The 24905-nt window shown below is 40.0% G+C and overlaps 1 protein-coding gene across 1 annotated transcript in view; it reads left to right on the top strand.

Annotated features, from left to right (window-relative positions):
• dclre1a (DNA cross-link repair 1A (PSO2 homolog, S. cerevisiae)) overlaps nucleotides 1-24905 on the top strand; it is a 63944-nt gene that overhangs the window by 24635 nt on the left and 14404 nt on the right. The window contains exons 3-7 of the mRNA XM_072239801.1: nucleotides 677-810; nucleotides 12366-12484; nucleotides 14650-14793; nucleotides 16743-16888; nucleotides 19046-19200. Of these exons, the coding sequence (XP_072095902.1) occupies nucleotides 677-810; nucleotides 12366-12484; nucleotides 14650-14793; nucleotides 16743-16888; nucleotides 19046-19200 (698 nt within the window). The remainder of the gene's footprint in view (nucleotides 1-676; nucleotides 811-12365; nucleotides 12485-14649; nucleotides 14794-16742; nucleotides 16889-19045; nucleotides 19201-24905) is intronic.

Genomic DNA, 24905 nt, shown 5'->3' with positions numbered 1-24905 from the left:
CACGATCTTATTGACTGACAGCAGGCTGGTGGGGCTGAGGGCTTACTACTATTCCTATCTTCTCTATGTTCTTATGAATACTACAGTCAACATTTATATAACAAGACTTGAGTTCTTGCATTTGAACTTCTATCAAACTGTATGGTAAGTCTACTCTTCTCTTTCATCCTATTGCTCTCTAGTCTGCATTGTAATGAAAATAAAGCACATTTCCCCCCAGTTTTTGCATTTCTTCAAACTAAGTAAATTTGCAATGCCCCTTTTTTAAATTCCATCTATTTCCACATTGCAGAGCCCACTTAAGCATGTAGAGTCCTCTTAAGCAAGTGGAGTCCAATATTCACTTTAATTAAGTGCCCTCCACAGACCATGTTTAGCCAAACTCTGAGAAGTCAGTAATAAAAGAAATGCTTGCAACACTTTGCCTGCCTAGTAGGAATCTGATAAATATAACAACTATTTGAGAGGCCAAAAGAACAAGAACAAGGACAGGACAAGTTGGACAATGTGGTCTGAGTGAAAGTTAAAGTAAATGTGTAGTTTTTCTAGTCAGCCTTGTTTTCCCCAAGGGGAAACAAATCAGCTATTTTATATAAGTTTTCTGCATGCTAATTCTCAATATTGGTGTTATACTACAGCTAGCAATCTGCTGTCATGAATTATCTTGTGCTTTCAGGAACTAATTTCACAGTGGATGCCTTCCAATATGGTGTTATTGAGGGTTGCACTGGCTACTTTCTTACTCATTTTCATTCAGATCATTATGGAGGTCTTAACAAGAATTTCAGATGCCCCATTTACTGCAGCACAGTAAGTTTATAACAAGTTTATTTAAGAAAACCAATGAAAAGTATGTTATAGAATGTAAGTAACATTTTTGAAGTACAAATATTTGATCTGGGTTCTGCACACTGAATGATCTTAATCTGATGCCCCCCGAGTTATTGGCAGATGCAATTTAATGTGGATAAATGTGAAGTTATCCACTTTGGTGGCAAAAATAGGAAAACAGATTATTATCTGAATGGTGGCCGATTAGGAAAAGGGGAGGTGCAACAAGACCTGGGTGTCATTATACACCAGTCATTGAAGGTGGGCATGCAGGTACAGCAGGCGGTGAAAAAGGCGAATGGTCTGCTGGCATTTATAGAGAGAGGATTCGAGTACAGGAGCAGGGAGGTACTACTGCAGTTGTACAAGGCCTTGGGGAGACCACACCTGGAGTATTGTTTGCAGTTTTGGTCCCCTAATCTGAGGAAAGACATCCTTGCCATAGAGGGAGTACAAAGAAAGTTCACCAGATTGATTCCTGGGATGGCAGGACTTTCATATGAAGAAAGACTGGATGAACTGGGCTTGTACTCGTTGGAATTTAGAAGATTGAGGGGGGATCTGATTGAAATGTATAAGATCCTAAAGGGATTGGACAGGCTAGATGCAGGAAGATTGTTCCCGATGTTGGGGAAGCCCAGAACGAGGGGTCACAGTTTGAGGATAGAGGGGAAGCCTTTTAGGACCGAGATTAGGAAAAACTTCTTCACACAGAGAGTGGTGAATCTGTGGAATACTCTGCCACAGGAAACAGTTGAGGCCAGTTCATTGGCTATATTTAAGAGGGAGTTAGATATGGCCCTTGTGGCTACGGGGGTCAGGGGGTATGGAGGGAAGGCTGGGCCGGGGTTCTGAGTTGGATGATCGGCCATGATCATAATAAATGGCGGTGCAGGCTCGAAGGGCCGAATGGCCTACTCCTGCACCTATTTTCTATGTTTCTAAACCAGATATGGAAAGTGCATTTTGAATCAACAAATAACATTAATAATCAGTGTAGAAGCCCATGTGATCTTTATATTCGTGTAATTATTTTGTAAACCTCTATATATCATAGTTGGTAAGATGGCATGGTGAAAAGTACACTATCATTTTTCATTTGTTGAATTTTTTTATTAAAGGATTGCAGATGTTCATTAAAGGTGCACATTTACTCTGGATGTGTGTGCAAAGTATTTGCACAAAATGTAGTGTTAGTCAAGTGATGTGATTTCCATGAAGCAGAATTACACTATATTAAAATGCAAGGAAGATTTGATAGGTGCTAGTAATCTAAAATCATTGGAGTCTGATCTGAGGTTATAGTGCCAAATCTTGTTGGTAAATGCAAACTATTGGCATTTACCTATGTAAATGCAAGTAAATTTAGGATTTTGAGGCATCTACCTGAATGCATCAGTTTATCTGACAGATTCTTTGTAAGAATTTTGTATGTATGTTCCAAAATTAATTCAAAGCTTCTGAATGTTTCTGAGCAACAAATATTATTTAAATAATTTGGAAAGGTGGCAGAGCTGGACAGATTGGTTGTCAAAAGTTTGAATCATTGATCAATTTACTTTGGATCTCATTGGTCTTCTCCATTTCCACAACCCTCATAGACGGTAGGGGAGTTCCAGACTATTGGCATGATTCTTTTAAAGAAACTTCTTCCTTCTATTCTTCTTGTCATTCTTTTCCAAAATCTTAAATCTTTTTTAGCACTGTAAGCTAATGGTAACAATCTTTTAAGCAACACACATCAAAGTTGCTGGTAAACGCAGCAGGCCAGGCAGCATCTCTAGGAAGAAGTACAGTTGATGTTTCAGGCCGAGACCCTTTGTCAGGACTAACTGAAGGAAGAGTTAGTAAGCTAATGGTAACAATCTTTTAAGCAATACACATCAAAGTTGCTGGTAAACGCAGCAGGCCAGGCAGCATCTCTAGGAAGAGGTACAGTTGATGTTTCAGGCCGAGACCCTTCGTCAGGACTAACTGAAGGAAGAGTTAGTAAGAGATTTGAAAGTGAGAAGGGGAGGGGGAGACCCAAAATGATAGGAGAAGACAGGAGGGGGAGGGATAGAGCCAAGAGCTGGACAGGTGATTGGCAAAGGGGATATGAGAGGATCATGGGACAGGAGGCCTGAGAAGAAAGACGGGGGGGGGGGCGCGGAACAGAGGATGGGCAAGGGGTATAGTCAGAGGGAGAAAAAGGTGAGTGAGAGAAAGAATGTATGTATAAAAATAAATAACGGATGGGGTACTAGGCGGAGGTGGGGCACTAGCGGAAGTTAGAGAAGTCGATGTTCATGCCATCAGGTTGGAGGCTACCCAGACGGAATATAAGATGTTGTTCCTCCAACCTGAGTGTGGCTTCATCTTTACAGTAGAGGAGGCCGTGGATGGACATGTCAGAATGGGAATGGGACGTGGAATTAAAGTGTGTGGCCACTGGGACATCCTGCTTTCTCTGGCAGACAGAGCGTAGGTGTTCAGCAAAGCAGTATCCCAGTCTGCGTCGGGTCTCGCCAATATATAGAAGGCCACATCGGGAGCACCGGATGCAGTATATCACCCCAGCCAACTCAATCTTTTATATACTTTGTGAACCTGTTATAATCTTATATATCACCTATAAATGTTCTTTTCAACCTCCTTTGCTCCAGAAGAAGTAACCACATTTCAATTCAGTCTGGTAGCTAAAATCCCTGATCTCTCTCTGAATCAATTCTGTTTAATTTCATTCTACTCTTTCAAAGATTTTAATAGTGTGATGACCAGAGCTGGATGAAATCAAAGCCTAATAACATCTTTGCTTTATACTGGTACCCAGTGCTTTTATTAATGATGCCAAAAGTCACATGTGCTTTGTTAACTAGTATGTCAATTTGTCTTACCACCTCCGACAATCTATCTACATGAGTATCGTGTTTTTCTGTTCCTGCATATTCTTTAGATTTGTGCCATTAATGTGACAAGTTTCCTGATCCTTTCTGCCAAATGCAAGAGCAGTACTAGACCATTTGTCCCATAGATTCTGATCTGCCATTTCATCATGGCTGATCCAGTTTTCCTATAAGCCTCAATCTCCTGCCTACCCCCCCCCCCGCATATGCCCTCACGCCCTGACCAATCAAAATATCTATCAACCTCTGCCTTAAATATATATAAAAGGCTTAGCCTCCACAGCTGCCTGTGGCAATGAATTCCACAGATTCACTACACTCTGGTTAAAGAAATTCCTCCTCATCTCCATTCTAAGAGGACACCCCTCTATTCAGAGGCTGTTTCCTCCGGTCTTAGACACTCCCACCAAAGGAAACATCCTCTCCACATCCACTCTGTCAAGGCCTTTCACCATTCGATAGGTTTCAATGAGGTCACCTCCTCATTCTTTTGAATTCTAGTGAATACAGACCCACAGCCATCAAACACTCTTTATATGACAAGCCATTGAACCCTGGAATCATTTTTCTGAACCTCGTTTGAACCCTCTCCAGTTTCTACCTAAGATAAGGGCCCAAGACTGCACACAGTACTCCGAATGAGGCCTCGCCAGTGCTTTATAAAGTCTCAACATTACATCCTTGCTTTTATATTCTAGTCCTCTTGAAATGAATGCTAACATTGCATTTGCCTTTCTCACCACAGACTCAAACTGCAAATTAACCTTTAGGGAATCCTGCACAAGGACTCCAGAGTCCTTTTGCAACTCTGATTTTTGAATTTTCACCCTGTTTTTTAAAAAAGGTCCATGCCTTTATTCCTTCTATTAGAGTGTATTACCATAAATTTCCATACCCTATATTCCATTTGCACTTTGCCCATTCTCCTGATCCAAGTCCTTCTGTAGCCTCTTATTTTCTCAGAACTATCTACCCCTCCACCAATCTTCATAGCGTCTACAAACTTTGCAAGAAAGCCATCAATTCCATCATCCAAATCATTGACATATAATGTAAAAAGAATCAGTCCCAACACAGACCCCTGTGGAACACCACTAGTCACAGGCAGCCAACCAGAAAAGGCACCCTTTATTCCCACTCTTTTCCTCTTGTCAATCAGCCATTGCTTTATCCATGCTAGGATCTTCCCTGTAATTTCATGGACTTGTAGTTTGTTAAGCAGCCTCATGTGTGGCACCTTGCCAAAGGCTTTCTGAAACTTCAAGTACACAACATCAACCTATTCTCCTTTGTCTATCCTCCTTGTTATTTTTTCAAATAATTCCAGCAGACTTGTCAGGCAAGATTTTTTTCCTTGAGAAACCACATCCTGAACAATCAACTGAAACATCTTCCCAACAACTGAGGTCGGACTAACAGACATATAATTTTCTTTCTTCTGCCTCTCTCCCTTGAGGAGTGGAGTGACATTTGTAACTTTCCAGTCTTTCGGGACCATTCCAGAGTCTAGTGATTCTTCAAAGGTCATTACTAATGTCTCTACAATCTCCTCAGCCACCTCTTTCAGGACTCTGGGGTGTATACCATCTGGTCCAGGTGTTTATCTACCCAAGAACTTTCTTCCTAGTAATGGTAACTTCACACACTTCATAACCCCTGACACCTGAAACTTCCACCATACTGCTAGTGTCTTCCACAGTGAAGACTGATGTAAAATACTTGTTCAGTTCTTCTACCATTTCCTTGTTCCCCATTGCTACCTCTCCAGCATTGATTTTCCTGTTTGATATCCACTCTCGCCTCTCTTTTACATTTTATGTATCTGAAGAAACTTTTGATAACCTCTTTAATATTATTGGCTAGCATGCTTTCATACTCCATCTTTACCTTTGTGACTTATTTAGTTGCCTTCTACTGGTTTTTACAAGTTTCCCAATCCCCTGATCTCCCACCAATTTTTGCTCTATTATATGCCCTCTCTCTGGCTCTTATGTTGGCTTTGATTTCCCTTTTTAGACATGCTTGTGTCACCTCACAATTCTGTATTAAATTCTGCATGTGTACCCTTTCTACCATTTTGGATACTGATGTGGGGGATGAATTCCCAGGAGAATGCCATGGAGACCAGCTGACTGACACTGAGCCATGGGTCCATGGTGCAGAAAGGAAAGAGAGAGAAGAGGGGTGCAGTGGTGATCGGGGACTCAGTAGCTACAGGGACAGACAGGAGATTCTGTGGATGTGAACAGGACACTTGGATGTTATGTTGTGTGCCAGGGGCCAGGGTCAGAATGTCTCAGCTCATGTCCATAGCATTTTGGAGGGTGATCAGCCAGATGTCTTGGTACATATTGGTACCAATGACATAGGAAGGAAAAGCAGAGGTCTTGAAGAAGGAATTTAGAGAGCTAGGTAGAAAGCTGAGAAGCAGGACCTCCAGGGTAGTAATTTCTCGATTGTTACCTGTGCCACGTGCCAGGAGGGTAGAAGCAGGATAATTTCGCAGATAAATGCATGGCTGAGAAGCTGGTGCAGGGGGCAGGGCTTCAGGTTCTTGGATCATTGGGATCTCTTCTGGGTGGTATGACCTGTGCAAAAGGGACGGGTTGCACCTGAACTTGGGGTAGGGGGGGGAAATACTATTTTTCGCGGGAAAGCAGGTTTGTTAGAGCTGTTGGGGAGGGTTTAAATTAATTTGGCAGGAGGATAGGAAGTAGAGTGAAGGGACTCAGTATAGAACAGATGGTAAAAAAGCAAAGATAATAGGCAGTCAGGCTGTCAGGAAGGGCATGCAGATAATAGGACAAAATTGCAGCCAGCAGGGTGTATATCAGTTCATTAGGGATGCAGAATCAAAAAGGGTAGCGAATACGGTACTCTGTTATATCTCAACACACGGAGTACAAGAAATAAGTTGGGTGAACCTGTTGCACTATTACAGATTGTCAGGCATGATGTTGTGGCCCTCAGGGTCATGGCTGAAGGATGTTTGCAGTTGGTTGCTGAATGTCCAATGTTACACATTGTATCGGAGGGATAGTAAGATATGCAGAGGAGTTGGGGTTGCTCTGCTGATAAAGAATGGCATCAAATCATTAGAATGATGTGACTTAGTATCAGAAGATGTTGAATCCTTGAGTTAAACTGCAAAGGTAAAAGGACCCTTATGACAGTTATATACAGGCCTCTAAGCAATAGCTGGGATCTGGACTACAGAATACAATAGGAAATAGAAAAGGCGCGTAAAAAGAGCAATGTTATAGTCATGGGAGATTTTAACATGTAGCCAGATTGGGAAAATCAAGTTGGTAGTGGATGTCAAGAAAGTGAATTTGTTGAATGTCTACAAGATGGCTTTTTAGAGCAGTTTGTTGAGCCTCTTAGGAGTTCAGCTATTCTAGATTGGGTGTTATGTAATAAACTGGAGGCAATTGGGAAGCTTAAGGTAAAGGGACTTTTGGGAGGCAGTGATGACAATATGATTGAGTTCAACTTGAAATTTGATAGAGAGGAAGTAAAGTCTGACATAGCAATATTCCAATGGAATAAAGAAAATTACAGTGGTATGAGAGAGGAGTTGGTCAAAGTAAATTGGAAGAGAGTGCTGGCAGGCATGACAACAGAGCAGCAATGGCTTGAGTTTTGGGGGGGGGGCGCGGGGAATGAGGAAGGTGCAGGATAGATGTATTACATAAAGAAATACTCAAATGGCAAACTAGTGTAACCGTGGCTGACAAGGGAAGTCAAAGCTCATGTAAAAACAAAAGTGGGCATACAACAAAAGAAAAATTAGTGGGAAGATAGAGAATTGGGAAGCTTTTAAAAACTACAGAAAGCAACTAAAAGAATCATTTGGGGAGGAAATCTGAAAGCAAGCTAGCAAACAATATGAAATGGATAGAAAAAAGTTTCAAGTATGTAACTTAATAAGATAGCTGAGAATGGATGTAGGACCTCTAGAAAATGAGGCCAGAGAAATAATAAAGGGGGACAAGGAGATGGCAGATGAACTAAATGAGTATTTTGCATCAGTCTTCACTGTGAAAGACATTAGCAGTGTGCCAGAGGTTAAAGGGTGTTAAAGGGAAGAAAAGTGAGTGCAGCTCTTACAAGGGGGGAGGTCCTCAAAAGGCTGAAAGAGCACAAGTGCTTAAGTCACCTGGACCAGTTGAACTACACCCTAGGGTCTGAAAGAGGCAGCAGTAGATATTGTGGAGGTATTTGTAATGATCTTTCAAGAATCACTGGACTCTGGTATGGTTCCGGAGGACTGGAAAATTGCAAATGTTGCTCCACTCTTTAAGAAAGAGAGGCATCAGAAAAGAAATTATAGACCTGCCTCACTGGTTGGCAAGATGTTGGAGTCAATTGTTATAGATAAGGTTACAGTGACACAGGGCAAGATCGGACAAAGTCAGCGTGGTTTCCTTAAGGCAAAATCTTGCCTGATGAACCTGTTGGAATTCTGTGGAGATTACAAGTTGGATAGATGGAGGGGATGCAGTCGATGTTATATATTTGTATTTTCACAACACCTTTGACAAGGTGCCACACATGAGGCTGTTAACCAAGTTAACATGGTAGTACAGGAAAGGTACTAGTGTGGTTAGAGCATTGGCTGATTGGTAGGAGACAGCAAATGGAAATAAAAGGATCCTTTTCTGGTTGGCTGCCGGTGTCTAGTGGTGTTCCACAGGGGTCACTGTTGAGACTGCTTTTTATGCTGCATATCAAAGATTTAGATGATGGAATAGATGGCTTCGTTGCCAAGTTTGCAGATGGTATGAAGATTGGTGGAGGGGCAGGTAATACTGAAGAAAAAGATAGCCTGCAGAAGAACTTGGACAGATTAGGAGAATGGGTAAGAAAGTGGCAAATGAAATACAGTATTGGAAGATGTACGGTTATGCACTTTGGTAGAAGAAATAGATGTGCAGACTATTTTCTAAATGGGGAGAAAATCCAAAAGTCTGAGATGCAGAGACTCTTGGCAGACCTTCTGCAGAACACACTAAAGGTTAACTTGCAAGTAGAGTCAGTGGTGAGGAAGGCAAATACAATGTTAGCATTGATTTCAAGCAGTCTAGAATACAAGACCAGGGATGTGATGCTGAGGCCTTATAAGGTGCTGGTGGGGCCTCACCTTGAGTATTGTGAACAGTTGTGGACTCCGTTTCTAAGAAAAGATGTGCTGGTATTGAAGAGGGTTCAGAGGAGGTGCACAAGGATGATTCCAGGAATGAAAGGGTTATCATATGAGAAACGTTTGGCTCTGGGCCTATACTTCCTAGAATTTAGAAAGAAGAGGAAGGATCTCATTGAAATGTTCAAAGGCCTAGACAGATGTGGAAAAGATGTTTCCCATGGTAGGAGAGTCTAGGGCAAGAGAGCACAGCCTCAGGATAGAGGGGTGTCCATTTAAAACAGATGCAAAGAAGTTTCTTTAGCCAGAAGGTGGTGAATATGTGGAATTTATCACAGGCGACTGTGGAGGCCAGGTCGTTGAGTGTATTTAAGCAAAGCTTGATGTGGTCAATCAAGAACCTAACATTAAAGGTTACAGGGCTGAGGAAAGGGGAAAGAAGGATCAGCCATGATTTAATGACAGAGCAGACTCTGGGCCAAATGGCCTAACTCTCCTATGTTTTATGGTCTTCTCTGTTTAACATACCTCTCAAATTTGGTATTATAGTCAATATTAAAATTAAATTCTTTCTGACAGAAAAGAATGTATGTAATGAAACATGGACTCATTCTAGTACTAGTTCTTGTTTCAAACATATTTCCTTGTTTTCTATCCTTAAGGCCATCTATAAGATCCCAAGTTGACCCTCTAATTCCATGAGCATCACTTTTGTTAATGAGCCTGATATGGAAATGAAGTAGGATTGGGACTAGGAGAGCAATAGGTGACTAGATGACCACCTCCCTCTCCTTTCTCAATCTCTCTGTCTATCTCAAGAGGCAGCTTATCTACTGATGTCTATTATAAACCCACGGACTCTGGACTGTACCTCCTCCCACCCTGATACTTGTAAAAGTGCCATTCCCTTCTCTCAATTCCTCTGTGTCTGCCGCATTTGCTCAAAAGATGTCTTTTCATTCCAGAATGAAGGAGAGCTTCCTTTTCTCACAATCAGCGCTGCCCTCAACTGCATTGCTTCCATTTCACGCACGTCTGCTCTCACTCTATCCTCCTGCCACCCAACCAGGGATAGGGTTCCTCTTGTCCTCACCTACCACCCCACCAGCCTCTGTGTTCGGCTCTGTAACTTCTGACATTTCCAAGAGGATCCCAGCGCCAAGTGCGTCTCTCCTCTCACCCCCCCCACACCACTTTCTGCTTTCCACAGGGATCGCTCTCTATGTGATTCCCTTGTCCATTCGTCCCTCCCCACTACACCTGCCCCTACACTACCTCCCTCACTACCATTCAGGGCCCCAAAAAGTCCTTCCAGATGAGGCAACACTTCACCTGTGAGTATGTTCATGTCATATACAGTGTCTGGTGCTCCCGGTGTGGCCTGCTTTATCATAAACAAGATAAAATCTGCAGACGCTGGAAATCCGAGCAACACACAAAATGCTGAAGGAACTCCGCAGGCCAGGCAGCATCTATGGGGAGAAAAATTACAGTCGGCCTAAAACGTCGACTGTATTTTTTTCCATAGATGCTGCCTGGTCTGCTGAGTTCCTTCAGAATTTTGTGTGTGTGACTTCCCGTATGTTGGTGAGACCCAGTGTAGATTGGGAGACCATTTTGCCAAGCACCTATGCTCTGTCCACCAGAAAAAGCGGGATCTCCCAGTGGCCACCTACTTTAATTCCACATCCCGTTCTGATCCATGGCCTCCTCCACTGTTGTGATGAGGCCACACTCAGGTTCTTGTATTCCATCTGGGTAGCCTCCAACCTGATGGCATGAATACCAATTCCTCAAACTTTTGGTAATGGCATCTCTCTCTCTCCTCCCTCCCCCCCCCAACTTCACCATTCTCCATCCCCCTTTTCCTTCTCTCACCTTATCTCTTTGCCTGACCATCACCTCCCTCTGGTGCTTCACCCCCTTTTTCTTCCGTGGCATTTTGTCCTCTCCTATCAGACTCTCGCTTCACCAGCTCTGTATCTCTTTCACCTATCGACTTCCCAGCTCTTTACTTCACCCCTCTCCCACCTGGTTTCACCTGTCATCTTGTGTTTCTCCTCCCCTCCCCTCCCCCTACCTTTTGACTCTACCCCTCATCTTTTTTTCCCAGTCCTGCTGAAGGGCCTCAGCCTGAAATGTCAACTGTACTCTTTTTCTTACATGCTGCCTGGCCTGCTGAGTTCCTCCAGCATTTTGTGTGTATTGCTTGGCGTTCCAGCATCTGCAGATTTTCTCCTGTTTGTGACCGATTCCATATTGTTTCTACATTCAGTGACCGCTTTATTAGCTATACCTGTATCCTACTCATTAATGCAAGTATCTAATCAGCCAGTCAGTGGCAGCAACTCAATGCATTAAAACATACAGATGTGATCCAGAGGTTCAGTTATTCAGACCAAACATCAGAATGGGGAAGAAATGTGATCTAAGTGACTGAATGTGGAATGATAGTTAGTGCCAGATGGAGTGGTTTGTATCTTAGAAACTGCTGATCTCCTGGGATTTTCATGCAAAATAGTTTTCTAGAGTTTACAGAGAATGGTGCGACAAAGAAAAAAATTCAGTGAGCTGTAGTTCTGTGGATGAAAATGCTTTGTTAATGGGGGAGGTCAGATGAGAATGGTGAGACTGGTTCAAATTGACAGGCAAGCTTAAGTAACCATGTGTTACAGAAGTGGTGTGCAGAAGAGCATCCCTGAATGCACAACACGTTTAACCTTGAAGTGGGTGGGCTATAGCAGGAGAAGGTCAGGAACATACACTCAGTGGCCACTTTATTAGGTACAGGAGTTGCCTAATAAGGTGATCACTAAGTGTATATTAATATTTGTTAACATTACTGTAATCCAGTGGGAACTGAAGTTTTTGAAGTCTGATTTTGGTGTGGTGTGAAGAATACGAACTAGTTCAACCATGTTCAGAACCTGCTAAAATGAACAAATGAATGCGCATTTCATAATGGATCTTAATGCTTTGATCTCTATTTTGGTGTGGCAAGTCATTTGCTTTCATTGTTTATTATTCTGTTATCAGAGTCCCGTTGATTAAAGCTGAAGAATGTCATAAAACATGCTTAGTTTCTTGAGTCAGCAGCTTCCAGTTCTCCTTTCTTGAGTTTCCTGTACCCTGGGAGGCTTAAATGGGAGCAGTTACTTTTGAATCAACCTCCCTGATGCACTCTGAGAACCTGATTTGAATGCTTGTAAGTGCATGCACTGAAACTAGTCCCATCGGTTTGTATACAGGTTTGAAAATTCTTCCTTCATTTTGGAAGTTTCAATCCTTGACCCCTTTGTGTTGATGTGGAGAATACTTTCTACATGAGGGGATGAATATTAGAGTGTTGATATTTGAGCTAATTAGTGATGCTCAATACCATTCTCAGGATTTACTGAGTGATGCTAATAGTCTTAGAAGTTGTTGGGAAATCTGAAAGCACACATGCCTTTAATAAATAATTGGATTTGTGATTTAAAATTTACTTTTTTTTTTGTTACTTTCAGATAACACGCAATTTGGTGATATCTAAACTTAAAGTACAGGATCAGTATGTGATAAGTCTTCCCGTGAACACTGAATGTATTGTGGAGGGAGTTAAGGTCGTGCTTTTGGATGCAAATCAGTAAGTCTTTGGCCATGTGTCCTATTTTAGATATACTGACATTGCTATCATTTCGGTCTATTCTAACTCTCCTACTTCCTACCTCATATCTTCCAGTTTTTTGACTTGATGTCAGATGTAGAATGATTTCTGCCCCAATAAGAACGCTAGATGGTCTTTGCATCATAAATTTATTCCGTTCAAAATAAAATATATTTGCAAAATTTCAAGTTCTGCAATCAGTAATTAAATATCTGGTTGTAATATTAAATAACCAATACAATTCTTACTGAATTAATCCATTTTATTTCTTTCATTTCCCTGCTGAAGGTATTTCTTTTTGCCATTCTAGATTTCTTAGCTGATTTCCTTTTTTTTTTAAAGTTGAATTGTGCGCATTTTAAACAACACTTAAAATCAAAGGTGATCCAAGGGAAGGATTTGAAGTCCCAGGCATTTTGTAGATAGCTTACTGATTCCTTCTGCTGTCTTGGTATCTTTAAATACAAGCTTTTATTCAGTGAAGACTCATGGTCTGTTTTGTGGATTTGGGTTCCTTTCCAGGAACTGATCATATAATCTAACCTGATACATTATGCAGTACAACATGTGGAGATGCTACTTTGCAGATAAAGTACCCCTCAAGCTGCCTTTAGATATTCTGGCAATGTTTATCATTTAGCTTTTAACTTGACTGGTCATTTATCCCATAACTGATTATGTAACTTTATCATCAGCTGCTTGATAACTTCTTCATCATGTGCCCTGTCATATGATGTAAGCGATCGTAGTCTTCCATCTGTCTGAACTCTTCAAAACTTTTGTCTGTCCATCCCTTGATGTAACTCATGAACATCATGCATTGTTGACCATGACTTTTTCTTCCATCAGTTGTTCCTGTCACTGAGATGTTTGAGTTCCTCTTTCCTCAGTCCATATCCCAGATATTCCACCTGCTGTTTCCTGATTAATTATATCAGATCTTTTCTTATTCTTATTCCAACTTTTCACAACACTTCCCTCATTTGTTATTGTCCTTCCACAAATTTATCATCATTCTTCTCGAAAACCACATTTCTGCAGATTCAAGTCTTCCCTTGTTTTGCTTTGATACTGTCCAGTATTCACTTCCATGTGTTAGTGTTGAATGAATGTAGCACCGCAACAGAGGTTCATACACATAGAAATTAATTGCTTCATTGAGCATTTGCTTAATTGCCCTACAACTCAGTGAGTTCATAGAGGTGGTAAAAAAAGGAAACAAACTAGACATTATCTGGATCATCTGGGATTTGATGGCATATAAATCAAACATTGGATTGAATTTCTCCCCTGCCTTCTCCTGCCTTGCAGTTTTTTCTTCCACCAAACCCAATTACCAAAAACAACATTGTTGGCTGAAGATTTTTAAGAATTTGTATGTTGATGAAAGCACAGAGGTAGTCTTCGTAGTCAGGCTGATGTACAACTTTGAGATGATTGCATTTTTATTTTGGGTGTTTTCATTTTTTTAGTGTTAGGGATTACTGTGCTCTGAAGTACAGATGAAGTTAGCTTGCTGGTAGGGCCTGAAGGAAAAAAAATGTATCTACAGTACTGTACAGAAGTTTAGTCTTGGGCACATATGTATTGTTAGGGTGTCTAAGACTTTTGCACAGTACAGTGGTAATTTTTGTGCATTGCACTGCACAGCTGCCCAAAAAAATCATAACATATGTGGGAGATAACCTGATTCTGATATGGGTCTCTATTGTGGACTGAGGGGGGGAAGGGGGCAGGAAGAGGGGAATCATGGTTGAAAAAGAGTGGCGGGGAGGGAGCAGGAAGTGCCAGAAAGGCATTGTGTAATTATCAATAAACCAATTGTTTGGAATCAAATCACCTTGCCTGGTGTCTCAGGGCAGGGTGTGTCTGCACCTGTGCCATCCCCTGCCCCTGGAACTCCTCTGCCACCTGCCCCACCCCCTTCCTGCAACATTCCACTCTTGCCATTCCCAATATCCTTCACTCCTGCCAGATTTACAAGCTCCACGTCGTTGACAAATGTAGTATTGTGCAAAGGTATTTGGCACCCTAGCTCTATCTATATATATCTCTAAGACTTTTGTACAGTATATGATTGTTCAAATATTTGACAGATGTGATTTGTATTTTATCTTTAATCGTTGCAATTATTTATTCTACAGCTGTCCAGGTGCTGTTATGCTGCTATTCCAGCTTCCTAATGGCAATACGCTTTTGCATACTGGTGATTTTCGAGCTAATGCCTCTATGGAACGTTACTCTCATCTTAAGGGTCGAAAAGTTCATATTCTTTATCTAGATACCACGTAAGGGAAATTACTTGCATATGTTTGCGAGATAAAGTATGCCCTAGTTTGACTTGCCCACTAAGTTGGTGAATAGTAAATCAACAGTTCTGTTGCATGTGTTTAAATTGTAGAAAAATACAACACAAGACCAGGTCTTTCAGCCCACAATGTTATACCAAACCAGTGATGCTACTTAACACCTGATCCTTTATAACTGCACATGGTTCATACCTCACCATTCTCTGCATATTCATGTGCCTGCCTAAGTGTCTGAAACACCAACGTTATATCTGCTTCCACCGTGATCTCTGACAGCACATTCTACCACTTCGTGTGGGGGAGTAGGGAGGAATTGCCCACAAATCTGCTTTGAACTTTCACCAAATTTTTTGGTGGGGGTGGCTGGTGAAGATATCTTTCAATGCCTATATGATTTTTATAATTGAAATTTATAGATTTTATATATTTCTGTCAGATGTCACCTCGGCCTCTGATGCTGCAGAGAAAACTCCCATTAGCTCAACCTCTCTTCAGAGGCTGTTCCCTCTAATCCAGACAGTAAACCTCTTGTGCACCCTTTGCTAAGCTTCCACATCCTTTCTATAATGGGGCAACCAGAATTGATTGCAGTACTCCAGATGGGGCCTAACTGGGGTTGTGTAAAGCAGCAAGTTAACTTCCTGACTCTGAACTCTGCCTTGGCTAATAAAAGCAATCAAGCTATACGCCACATTTACCACCCTATCGACATGTCTGACCACTTTCAGGAAGCTCTGAATTTAGATGCTAAGATTCCTCTAAATCAGATCTGTTCAGGGTCCTGCCATTAGCTGTACTTTCTCTTATTTTTGATATCCCAATTACAACACCTCGCACTTGCTCAGATTAAACTCGATCTACCATTTTTACATCCAAATCTATAGCCGAGATCTATCCCACTGTATTCTTTGGCAATCAACATCAATTCTAGATTTCTCATCTGATATCCACAGCACCACTAATTTTTGTATCAACTGCAAATTTGTTAACCCACTCATCCTCATTTTTATATAAATTATTTATATGTACTGTATGTATGTGTGTATTATACTCTCCAGTGATCCCAGAATGGCACTCCCAGTTAGAATAAGTCCCACCTACAACTTCCCTCTTCAAATTATGAACCTGAAGATTAAAGTCACCATGGATCCCATGCTGAATCTCCTGGACGAGTCTTCCATGAATGTGCCTTGCCAAATATGGCTGTAGTTCTTGTTTTTGTGCCTTTCAGTTTTTTGTGTATTTGACTGAGAAGTCAAACATGCATCTGGTTAGTATATGGGAAGGGGAATTGAGCCATTTGGTGTATCTGCTCTAAGCCAGCCACATTAGCTGATCCAAAAATGAACAGTTCCATTGTTCGAGATGTATCTAAGTATGTTCTAGATAGTGCCATAATATTCCCTGTCAAAATATTGCCCTGGACTACTTGGTGGGTTCGGGGCTGGATACCCAAGAACTTGAATAACATATGCTGCGTCTGATAATTCACAGTATTCCATGCATTGGCAAAAGACAAATCTTTGGGCTGAATGACAATAAATGTTTATTAAGTATATTTAACTATTCTGAATACGTGGTATTTTCCAATGAATTAGTATATGTGGTTAAAGTGATGTTGCTGTAGCCACCAGACAAATTGTTTTAAACAGACTTGGTGTGCTCTCGTGATCAGACATTGGATTTGCATTTTACTGGAAATCAGTTAATGTGTTGATTTTGTTGTCTTCAGTGGATGTTGTACAAACTACTCAGACTATAATAAATCTGTTGATTGAGAACGTATGTCTAGAATATCCTTCAAAATGACAGTAATAATAACAGAGATAGTTTTTATACAGTGAGTCATTAAATTTAGTTGTTTGAAATATTCATATTGACCACATAATAAATACTTTATCCTTTGTGCAAATCTGTTTATTTGGTAGATATTGTAGTCCAGAATATACCTTTCCTTCCCAGCAAGAAACCATTCAATTTGTGGGAAATATTGCCTTTGAAAGTGTAACAATGAACCCTAGGACATTAGTTGTCTGTGGTACATACTCAATTGGAAAAGAGAAGGTTTTCCTTGGTAAGAGCTCCATTATTATTAATTTTATACGTAGATGGGTGTAAATGTTTTGATTTTTCTTGCATGTTGCATCACCTCAGTTTGTTATAGAATAATACAACATGAAAATGTGCCCTTCGGCTCAACTTGTACGGGACAACCAAGGTGTCCACTAAGCTAGAACCCTTTGCTAGCATTTGGATCATGTTCCTCTAAACCAGGGGTTTCCAACCTTTTTTATGCCATGGACCCCTACCAATAACAGGTTGGGAATTCCTGCTCTAAATCCTATCCATATACTTGTCCAAATTCCACATAAGCACCACCCCTCAGCTCACTATTAAATCTGCCCCTCCCCCACTTTGCCATCTAGTATTTGCTTCCCTTTCCCTAAAGAGAAAGAACTGTGTGCGTTCACTCAATCTAAGACCCTTGTGAATTTGGACACCTCTGTAAGGTCACCCTTCAGTCTCCTATACTCCACGGAATAAAGTTCCAGCCTGCCTAAACTTTCACTATAGCTCAGGCCCTCAAATCCTGGCAACATTCTTATAAATTCTTTCTAGCTTAATGATAGCCTTCCTAAAACTGTGCACAATACTCACAAGTGTGCAATCACCAATGTCTCGTATGATTATCACAAAACTTTGCAGCTCCTACACTCAATATCCGGACTGATACCAGCATTCCATACCCTTCCTCACCATCTTCTCAACCTTTGGCACCACTTTCAGTGAAGTGTATGCTTGTACTTCTAGATCCATATTCCAACACACTTCCCAGGGAGCTTCCATTCATGATAAATCCTAAACTGGTTTGACTTTCAAAATACAACACCTTCCCCTTAGCCGGATTGGATGCTATTTGCCAGTCCTCCGCCCATTTCTGAGCCGATCAAGATTCCTTTGTAATTTTTGATAGCTTTCTTCACTGTTTACAATGCTATCTATTTTAATATCTACAAGTTTACAAATTATGCCATATAACTCCTTATCAAGATTGTCCAGATATTAAGAAAAATATATATCAAGAGGTCCCATTCCCTGTCACTGGTCTCCAGTCTGGGAAACAATCTTCCATTACTTTCTGCTTCCTTCTGCTTACCGTTGCACAAATTATGAATCCAGTTAGCTAGCCCCCTCTAGGTCCATTGTGATCTAACCCTCAAGACTAGACAACCATGGAGAACCTTGTCAAAGGCCTCGCTAAAGTCCATAAGTCGGTGTCTGCTGCTCCGTTTGCATTTAGGCTCTTCCCTGAAAAGTTTTCCATGCACAAAACTATGATGACAATCTCTGTCAGAATCCAGTTCAGTAACTTAGCCACCACTGATGTCAGTCTCACTGGCCTATTATGAAAATCTGCTGATGCTGAAAATCTGAAAATAAAAACAGTAAAATGTGTAAAATCTCAGTAGGTTAGGCGGTATCCTGGAATTCAAGCAGTCAGAACTGACAAAGGTTTGTAGAACTGAAACGTTTCTTTCCAAAGATGCTATCTAACTTGCCAAATTGTTAAAGCATTTTCCTTTTTAAACCAGTTTACTCGCCTGGCAATGAGGTTGCGCAAATATGTATGTAATCAACTCATACTCAACTACCGACTTCAGAAGACTTTGTTAGTGAAATAATATTTTTTAGGAATTCACATGTTATCGTATTTTGATCATTATCTATTCTGGTTCAATAAACGGAGATATTCATGACGTATCTTGTAATTTTGCACAAACTATAATGACCCATAATACTTCATTGTTACTGTTTTATTTCTATACCTATTTTTTGAACCATGAAGGTCTACACACTATCATTGAACCACATGGAATTGAACACTATCATATTTGGTTGTACACCATCATATTTTGGTCAGATCCATTCTGGTTCAATAAATGGAGATCATCATGGTATATTTTGTGATTTTGATGTGCAAGCTATAATGGCCCATAATATTTCATCATTACCTGTTTACTGAATCACAAAGGATAATAAATGTGACCAATATATGATCATGTGTAAGCAACTCATACACACTTTCTCAAGTGAATGTTGCATTCTTTGAGCTTTGCCAGTGTGTTCTTTTTTTTAGTTACCTAGGAAACAAATTCCCAAGTCTTATTGTATATTTGCAAAGAGTCAGGGATGACGCTGAGGATTTAATTTTTTCTGTAATTTTTTACAGCCATAGCTGAGGTGCTCGGATGTAAAGTCTGTACTACTAAAAATAAGCTTGATATTCTTCGATGCTTGGGTTGGGAACAGATAAATTCTGTTATCACTCTGGACTGGGGAAGTTCTCAACTTCACTTATTGCCAATGATGCAGATTACTTTTAAGGTAAGTTACCTTGAACCCTTTTTTTCTAAGTGATAATTGACTTTGCCTTTAAGCATTGACTATGATTTGTATAAATAATTGTAAATATCAAACTACTGTATAAATTTCAAGAAAAGCATGTCTTATAGCTTTGGTCAAAGAGAAATCCATCTGCATGTAATATTCAGCAAACAAGCAAACTGATAACTTCTGCGCATACAATTCCAAAACAAAATGATGTTTAGTGTATGTAAATTGATTTTGCTGCCTAGGAACCATTTTGAAGACATAAAAAATAAAATAGTTAACCTGAGAATAAAAATTCTTTGCTTCTTTACCAAGCTTTTCCTGGGTTCAGTTTCAAAGAGCGAAAAGTCCAGGGTACCATTTGGCTTCTCCTTAACATCCAATATTATCCATAAAGTGCTTGTAAGCCGCAAGTAGTTGTACTTTTAAAAATGCTACAAAATGTGATATCTGCTTCTGGGCACTTGTGAAAATGTTCTGAGAGAGCTTATCTCTGAAGATAGAAGCAGATACTTTTCCTGATAATTCAGCACTCGTCTGCAGAAGACAAATATCAGATGCCAGAATAGTTCATTTGGCATATTTTAATGTTTGAATCTAATCTGGTTGCATAAGAACATAAATAACAAGAGTCAGCTGTCTGTCCCATTGCACCTGCTCCACCATTCAATAAGATCATGAAGGATCTGTCTGTGTACTTGGCTCTATCAACATGCCTTTCCTCCTGTAAACCTTTAATTCTGCTGCAATGCAAAAATCTATTAACTGCCTTAAATATTTAATGAGGTAGCCTCAACTGCTTCCCTGGGCAGACATGTTAACAAAGTGCAACTGTTCTACTACAATTACCTATATGATCAGACTGCACTCTTAGCTTGAATCAGCAAGCCAACCACTGTGTTCTCTAATCACTTAGTTTATCCTCTTTACTGAAAAATCCTCTTATAGGTGTTTGCAAATAGCCTGTTTAATTCTGAATGGCATTTGTCTTCAACATTGCTGGTTGGGAGGCAGAGATCATGTGTGACTGAAATCCTGTTCCTTCCTGGTCCTGCCTATTTGTGTTTTTCCTTTGATCCCATAGATTATTTGAGGTACAGGTCTGCGTAGCAAAATTCAATCAATACCTGCAAACCTGTGCTTGAATTTCATTACTATTGTACTGAACTTATGTAGGATGGATCACTTTTAGAATCAAATGTGCATCTGAAATCAAAGCTGTTGATTGCAACATGATTGAAAGACTAAAGTATGGACATACAATCAATCTATGTATAGAAGTTATCTTGTTTATATTTATGGTGTGTTTTTTTAATTAGTATTCTTTCTCTTTTGTGCTGCATCAGATCTGGAGTAACAATTATTTTGTTCTTGTATACAAGAATAGTTTCTTCCATTCTAACTGATTCCCATCTTTCTTGCAGCCCATTAACTGATTAAGTTTATGGCACATATTTTTGAGAATGTCTGGCATTTGCCTTTATGATTCTAGACTGCATTCACGGTTATGACTTTTTGTTTTCCATGAGTGTAATGAATGCATTTTGAAAATTTATCCAAGTTATTTGAAAATAAGTTATTTGCAATGGGTATTTCATAAACTGCCCAGCGATTATGGTGGCATCATGATTGTTACTGAATTAGTAACTTGATCCAGATATAGTTCAGTTTCCAACTTTGGGGCTGCAAACCTTAAATGTAATTAAATAGATCTAGATTTTACTTTTTTTTTTAAAATACAAAAAAGTATCAGTAATGCTGGCTGTAGTAAACTTCCTATCTGGAATGCTAATATCCTTTTATGGAAGAGAATCCGCTACCTTTACCCATTTTGGTCTATGTGAGCTTATACTACAGCACTGGAATTGTTTTTGAAACCACCACTGAAAATGACCTAGCAAGCCATTTGGGAGCAATGATAGGTGAACACCAAATGTTGGCCTTTCCAATTATGTTCATATTTTAAATAATTTAGGCTAATTAGTAAATGAAAATAATAGTATATTGACTGAAATGAAGTTTTGGGTGAGTATTAATCTCTATAATCTCTTTGCCCAGTTTTACGACGTGTTATTTAAAGTAATATGACTAAATTTTTCACCATTGTGAAATCAGCTGATAACTGGCATTTTTGTCTTGGATTTATTTGATTTTTGCATTTGTAATGATTACAAATGTTATTTTGTTTTAACTTTAACCACCAAAGTTTCCATGACTTCTTAATTAAGTGAATATTTTTCTTCCCTTGATTATTCTTTAAAAAAGTTTCAACTGTTCTATCTTTGATGTGTATTAGTTTGGAGAAGGTTGTATAGTGTGCATATTTAAAAACTCTTCAGAATAACTTGAGTTACTGAACTGTTTCTGTTTCTTAGTTTTCCATCAAATATGCACATTTGAACTAATTCCATACCACATTGGAGAAACTGCATGTGCAATACTTTGACTGAATAATGTATTTTAAATTAAAAAGCATGGGCTAAATTAAATAATATGTGACCAGCATTTTTCAAAATCTTCAATCTTGTCGTTTCATTTCACGTGCTTTTGTGGGTACGAACCCATTTTCAGTTACTGTATGGCATCAGCCTTGGATAATAATGCATCTGTTTTTATTAAGTAATTTACTGACAATATCCTGTCCTTTTGCTCTGGCAGTAAAGGGGTCTCCGCATATTAGCAAATCTGTAATAAGTTTACACACGAGGTGTAGCATCTGCTTAGCTTTCTTTCTCTCTTCTCTCTCTCCCCCCCCCGCCCCCCCGGCCCCAAAATCAGGGTCAGGCCATGGGAGCAGGTGGTGGATGGTCGTATGGGCAGCTGGTGCACATCACAAGTCCTGGTTATGTGACCACTGACACCAGGCAGACAATCTCTGAAAGAGTATTGATAACGGTTGTGGTCACCTGTCTTATAAAGACACTACCCAGAAGAAGGCAGTGGCAAACCACTTCTTTAGGGGGAAAAAAATGCCAAGAATAATGGTCAAAGACAATGATTGTGCACGTCAATACAACATGTCACATGATGCGTATCGTAATAACATTAGTTGTTTTCCCCTCATTAGAAATTTTTTTTCTCTTGAGACAGTGTAAGTGTTGCCTACTTCGATGTGCTCTTGTTAACTTTGGATAATAATAAAAAGATTTGAAAAGAAAAAATATGGAAATATTTGCAACTTGATTATTGATGTAAACACTTTTTTTGAGATGGAATTGGAGAATAGTTGAAAACAGATCTAAAGTAATCTGTTTCAGTTAGAGACAGTATTGATCAATGTGCATCATTAATTGTAAATACACACATTTTAGGTATTTATTCAAAAGGATTAATTTCAAAATTGTCTTCCTCAGTAATGATAAATGTAAGATGTACAGTATTGGTAAAGACGTGGAGGAAGAAAAGTTTAAAATAAGGCCTATGAATGTCAAAATCAAGGTAATAGGGATAACTCCCCACTGAAGGAGCAAGTTGGAAGTTGATTCATACATAACAAAAATAGACCATTACAGTCAGCGCTCATCCATATGGGTCACCTCAGCTCCAGAACATGAGCACGATTGCTCGAAATAGTGTCATACACTCAGCCTTCCTCAGCTATTTCATCAGTGATCAGAATTATCGTATGTTTGGTGATGATTGTGTTCAGTTTTTATAGCTCCTTTGATAATGAAGCATTCCATAATAGCAAAATCTAAATGTCTATGATCATGATCTGTTGAGTACCAAGTAACATTCACCTCACAAAAGTGCTAGGTGATGATTGTCTCTCAGTAATAGATTCCCATGAATTTGAATGCCATTACTTATCTAAATTCCCTACCATTAACATTCTGAGGGTCTGCTTTGACCAGAAGCATGGGTGTATCATCCACAAAAATTCAGAGGCTTCAAATACAGCTTCAAATCCAAGTATCCTGAAGCGTATGATTTGTGGTATGTCACACAGAACTTCGGAAGTTTTTTTTTATTTTAAGATTTGAAGAAAGAATTTTCACCCCAATTGAGGCACACAAAATTTCTACATAAAACCCAACTAAATGTCATTTAAGTTTATTTTATTTACATGTAGTTGGAAAAATAAAGGAAACACAGATGATATGGCAGACTTTTTCTCTTTCTTGAGCGGCAGTCAGCCAGATTTAGAGGCTCGTTAATGAAAAGCCAGTGTTGAAAATTCTGTACACGTACTGAGGCTGGATCTTCAGGAGAGCAGGCAATTGTAGGGAGAGATAGTCATACTTTATTAATCCTGGGGGAGATTGGTTTTCGTTACAGTTGCTCCATAAATAATAAATAGTAATAGAACCATAAATAGTTAAATAGTAGTATGTAAATTATGCCAGTAAATTATGAAATAAGTCCAGGACCAGCCTATTGGCTCAGGGTGTCTGACCCTCCAAGGGAGGAGTTGTAAAGTTTGATGGCCACAGGCAGGAATGACTTCCTATGACGCTCTGTGCTGCATCTTGGTGGAATGAGTCTCTGGCTGAATGTGCTCCTGTGCCCACCCAGTACATTATGTAGTGGATGGGAGACATTGACCAAGATGGCATGCAACTTAGACAGCATCCTCTTTTCAGACACCACCGTCAGAGAGTCCAGTTCCATCCCCACAACATCACTGGCCTTATGAATGAGTTTGTTGATTCTGTTGGTGTCTGCCACCCTTAGCCTGCTGCCCCAGCACACAACAGCAAACATGATAGCACTGGCCACTACAAACTCGTAGAACATCCTCAGCATCATCTGGCAGATGTTAAAGGACCTTAGTCTCCTCAGGAAATAGAGATGGCTCTGACCCTTCTTGTAGACAGCCTCAGCCTGTAGATAGAAAACAACATAAAGTTGAGGTATGTTTGATTTGAGGTGGAGGATGCATATGGCTTTCAACTGCTAGCAGCACACTTGCCTTCTGGACCTAGCTGTTCTTGTCTCCTTTCAGCTGTTAATATCAAGCTCTGGAAATCTACTCCATTGCTGGTAACTGCAAAACTGTCTTGACATCTGAGGCACAGAAGTTTATTGTCATATGTGATTTACTAAACCACATCAAATATTTCTGAATTTTATCTTTACTTTTCCATCCCAAAGGTGTTTTTAAAAAAAATCTTGCCCTTTCCCCTCCTCCATTACCTTTCCTTTCAAGTACCTTTCCTCCCTCTTAACACCCTTAGAACAAGAGTAAGGATGTGTTATTATTGGAGAAAGTCCAGAGAAGGTTCATGAGGATGATTCTGGGAATGAAGAGGTTAACATATGAGAAGTGTTTGGAAGCTTTGGGCCCATACTCACTGGAATTTAGATGAATGCAGGTGGATCTCATTGAAACCTACTGAATGTTGAAAGAACTAGATAAGGTGGATCTGGAGAGGATGCTTGCAATGGAGGGGGTATCCAGAACTAGAGGGCACAGCCTCAAAATTGAGGGACAACCCTTTAGAACAGAAGTAAGGAGGATTTTTTTTGTTTTTGTTTTTAGACAGAGTAGTGAATCTGTGGAATGCTCTGCCACAGACAGCTGTGGAAGCCAAGACCAGAAGTATATTTAAAGCAAAAATTGGTAGTTTCCTGATTGGTCAGGGCATCCAAGGTTATGCTGAGAAGGCAGGTGTATGGGGTTGAGTGGGATCTGGGTTCAGTCATGATGGAATGTTAGAGCAGACTCGATGAGCTTTATGGCCTAATTTTGCTCCTAT

The sequence above is a fragment of the Mobula birostris genome, chromosome 21 (genome assembly GCF_030028105.1).
Source record: "Mobula birostris isolate sMobBir1 chromosome 21, sMobBir1.hap1, whole genome shotgun sequence".
In the NCBI taxonomy this organism is placed as follows: Eukaryota; Metazoa; Chordata; class Chondrichthyes; order Myliobatiformes; family Myliobatidae; genus Mobula; species Mobula birostris.
This window is presented reverse-complemented; position numbering and strand designations above follow the sequence as displayed.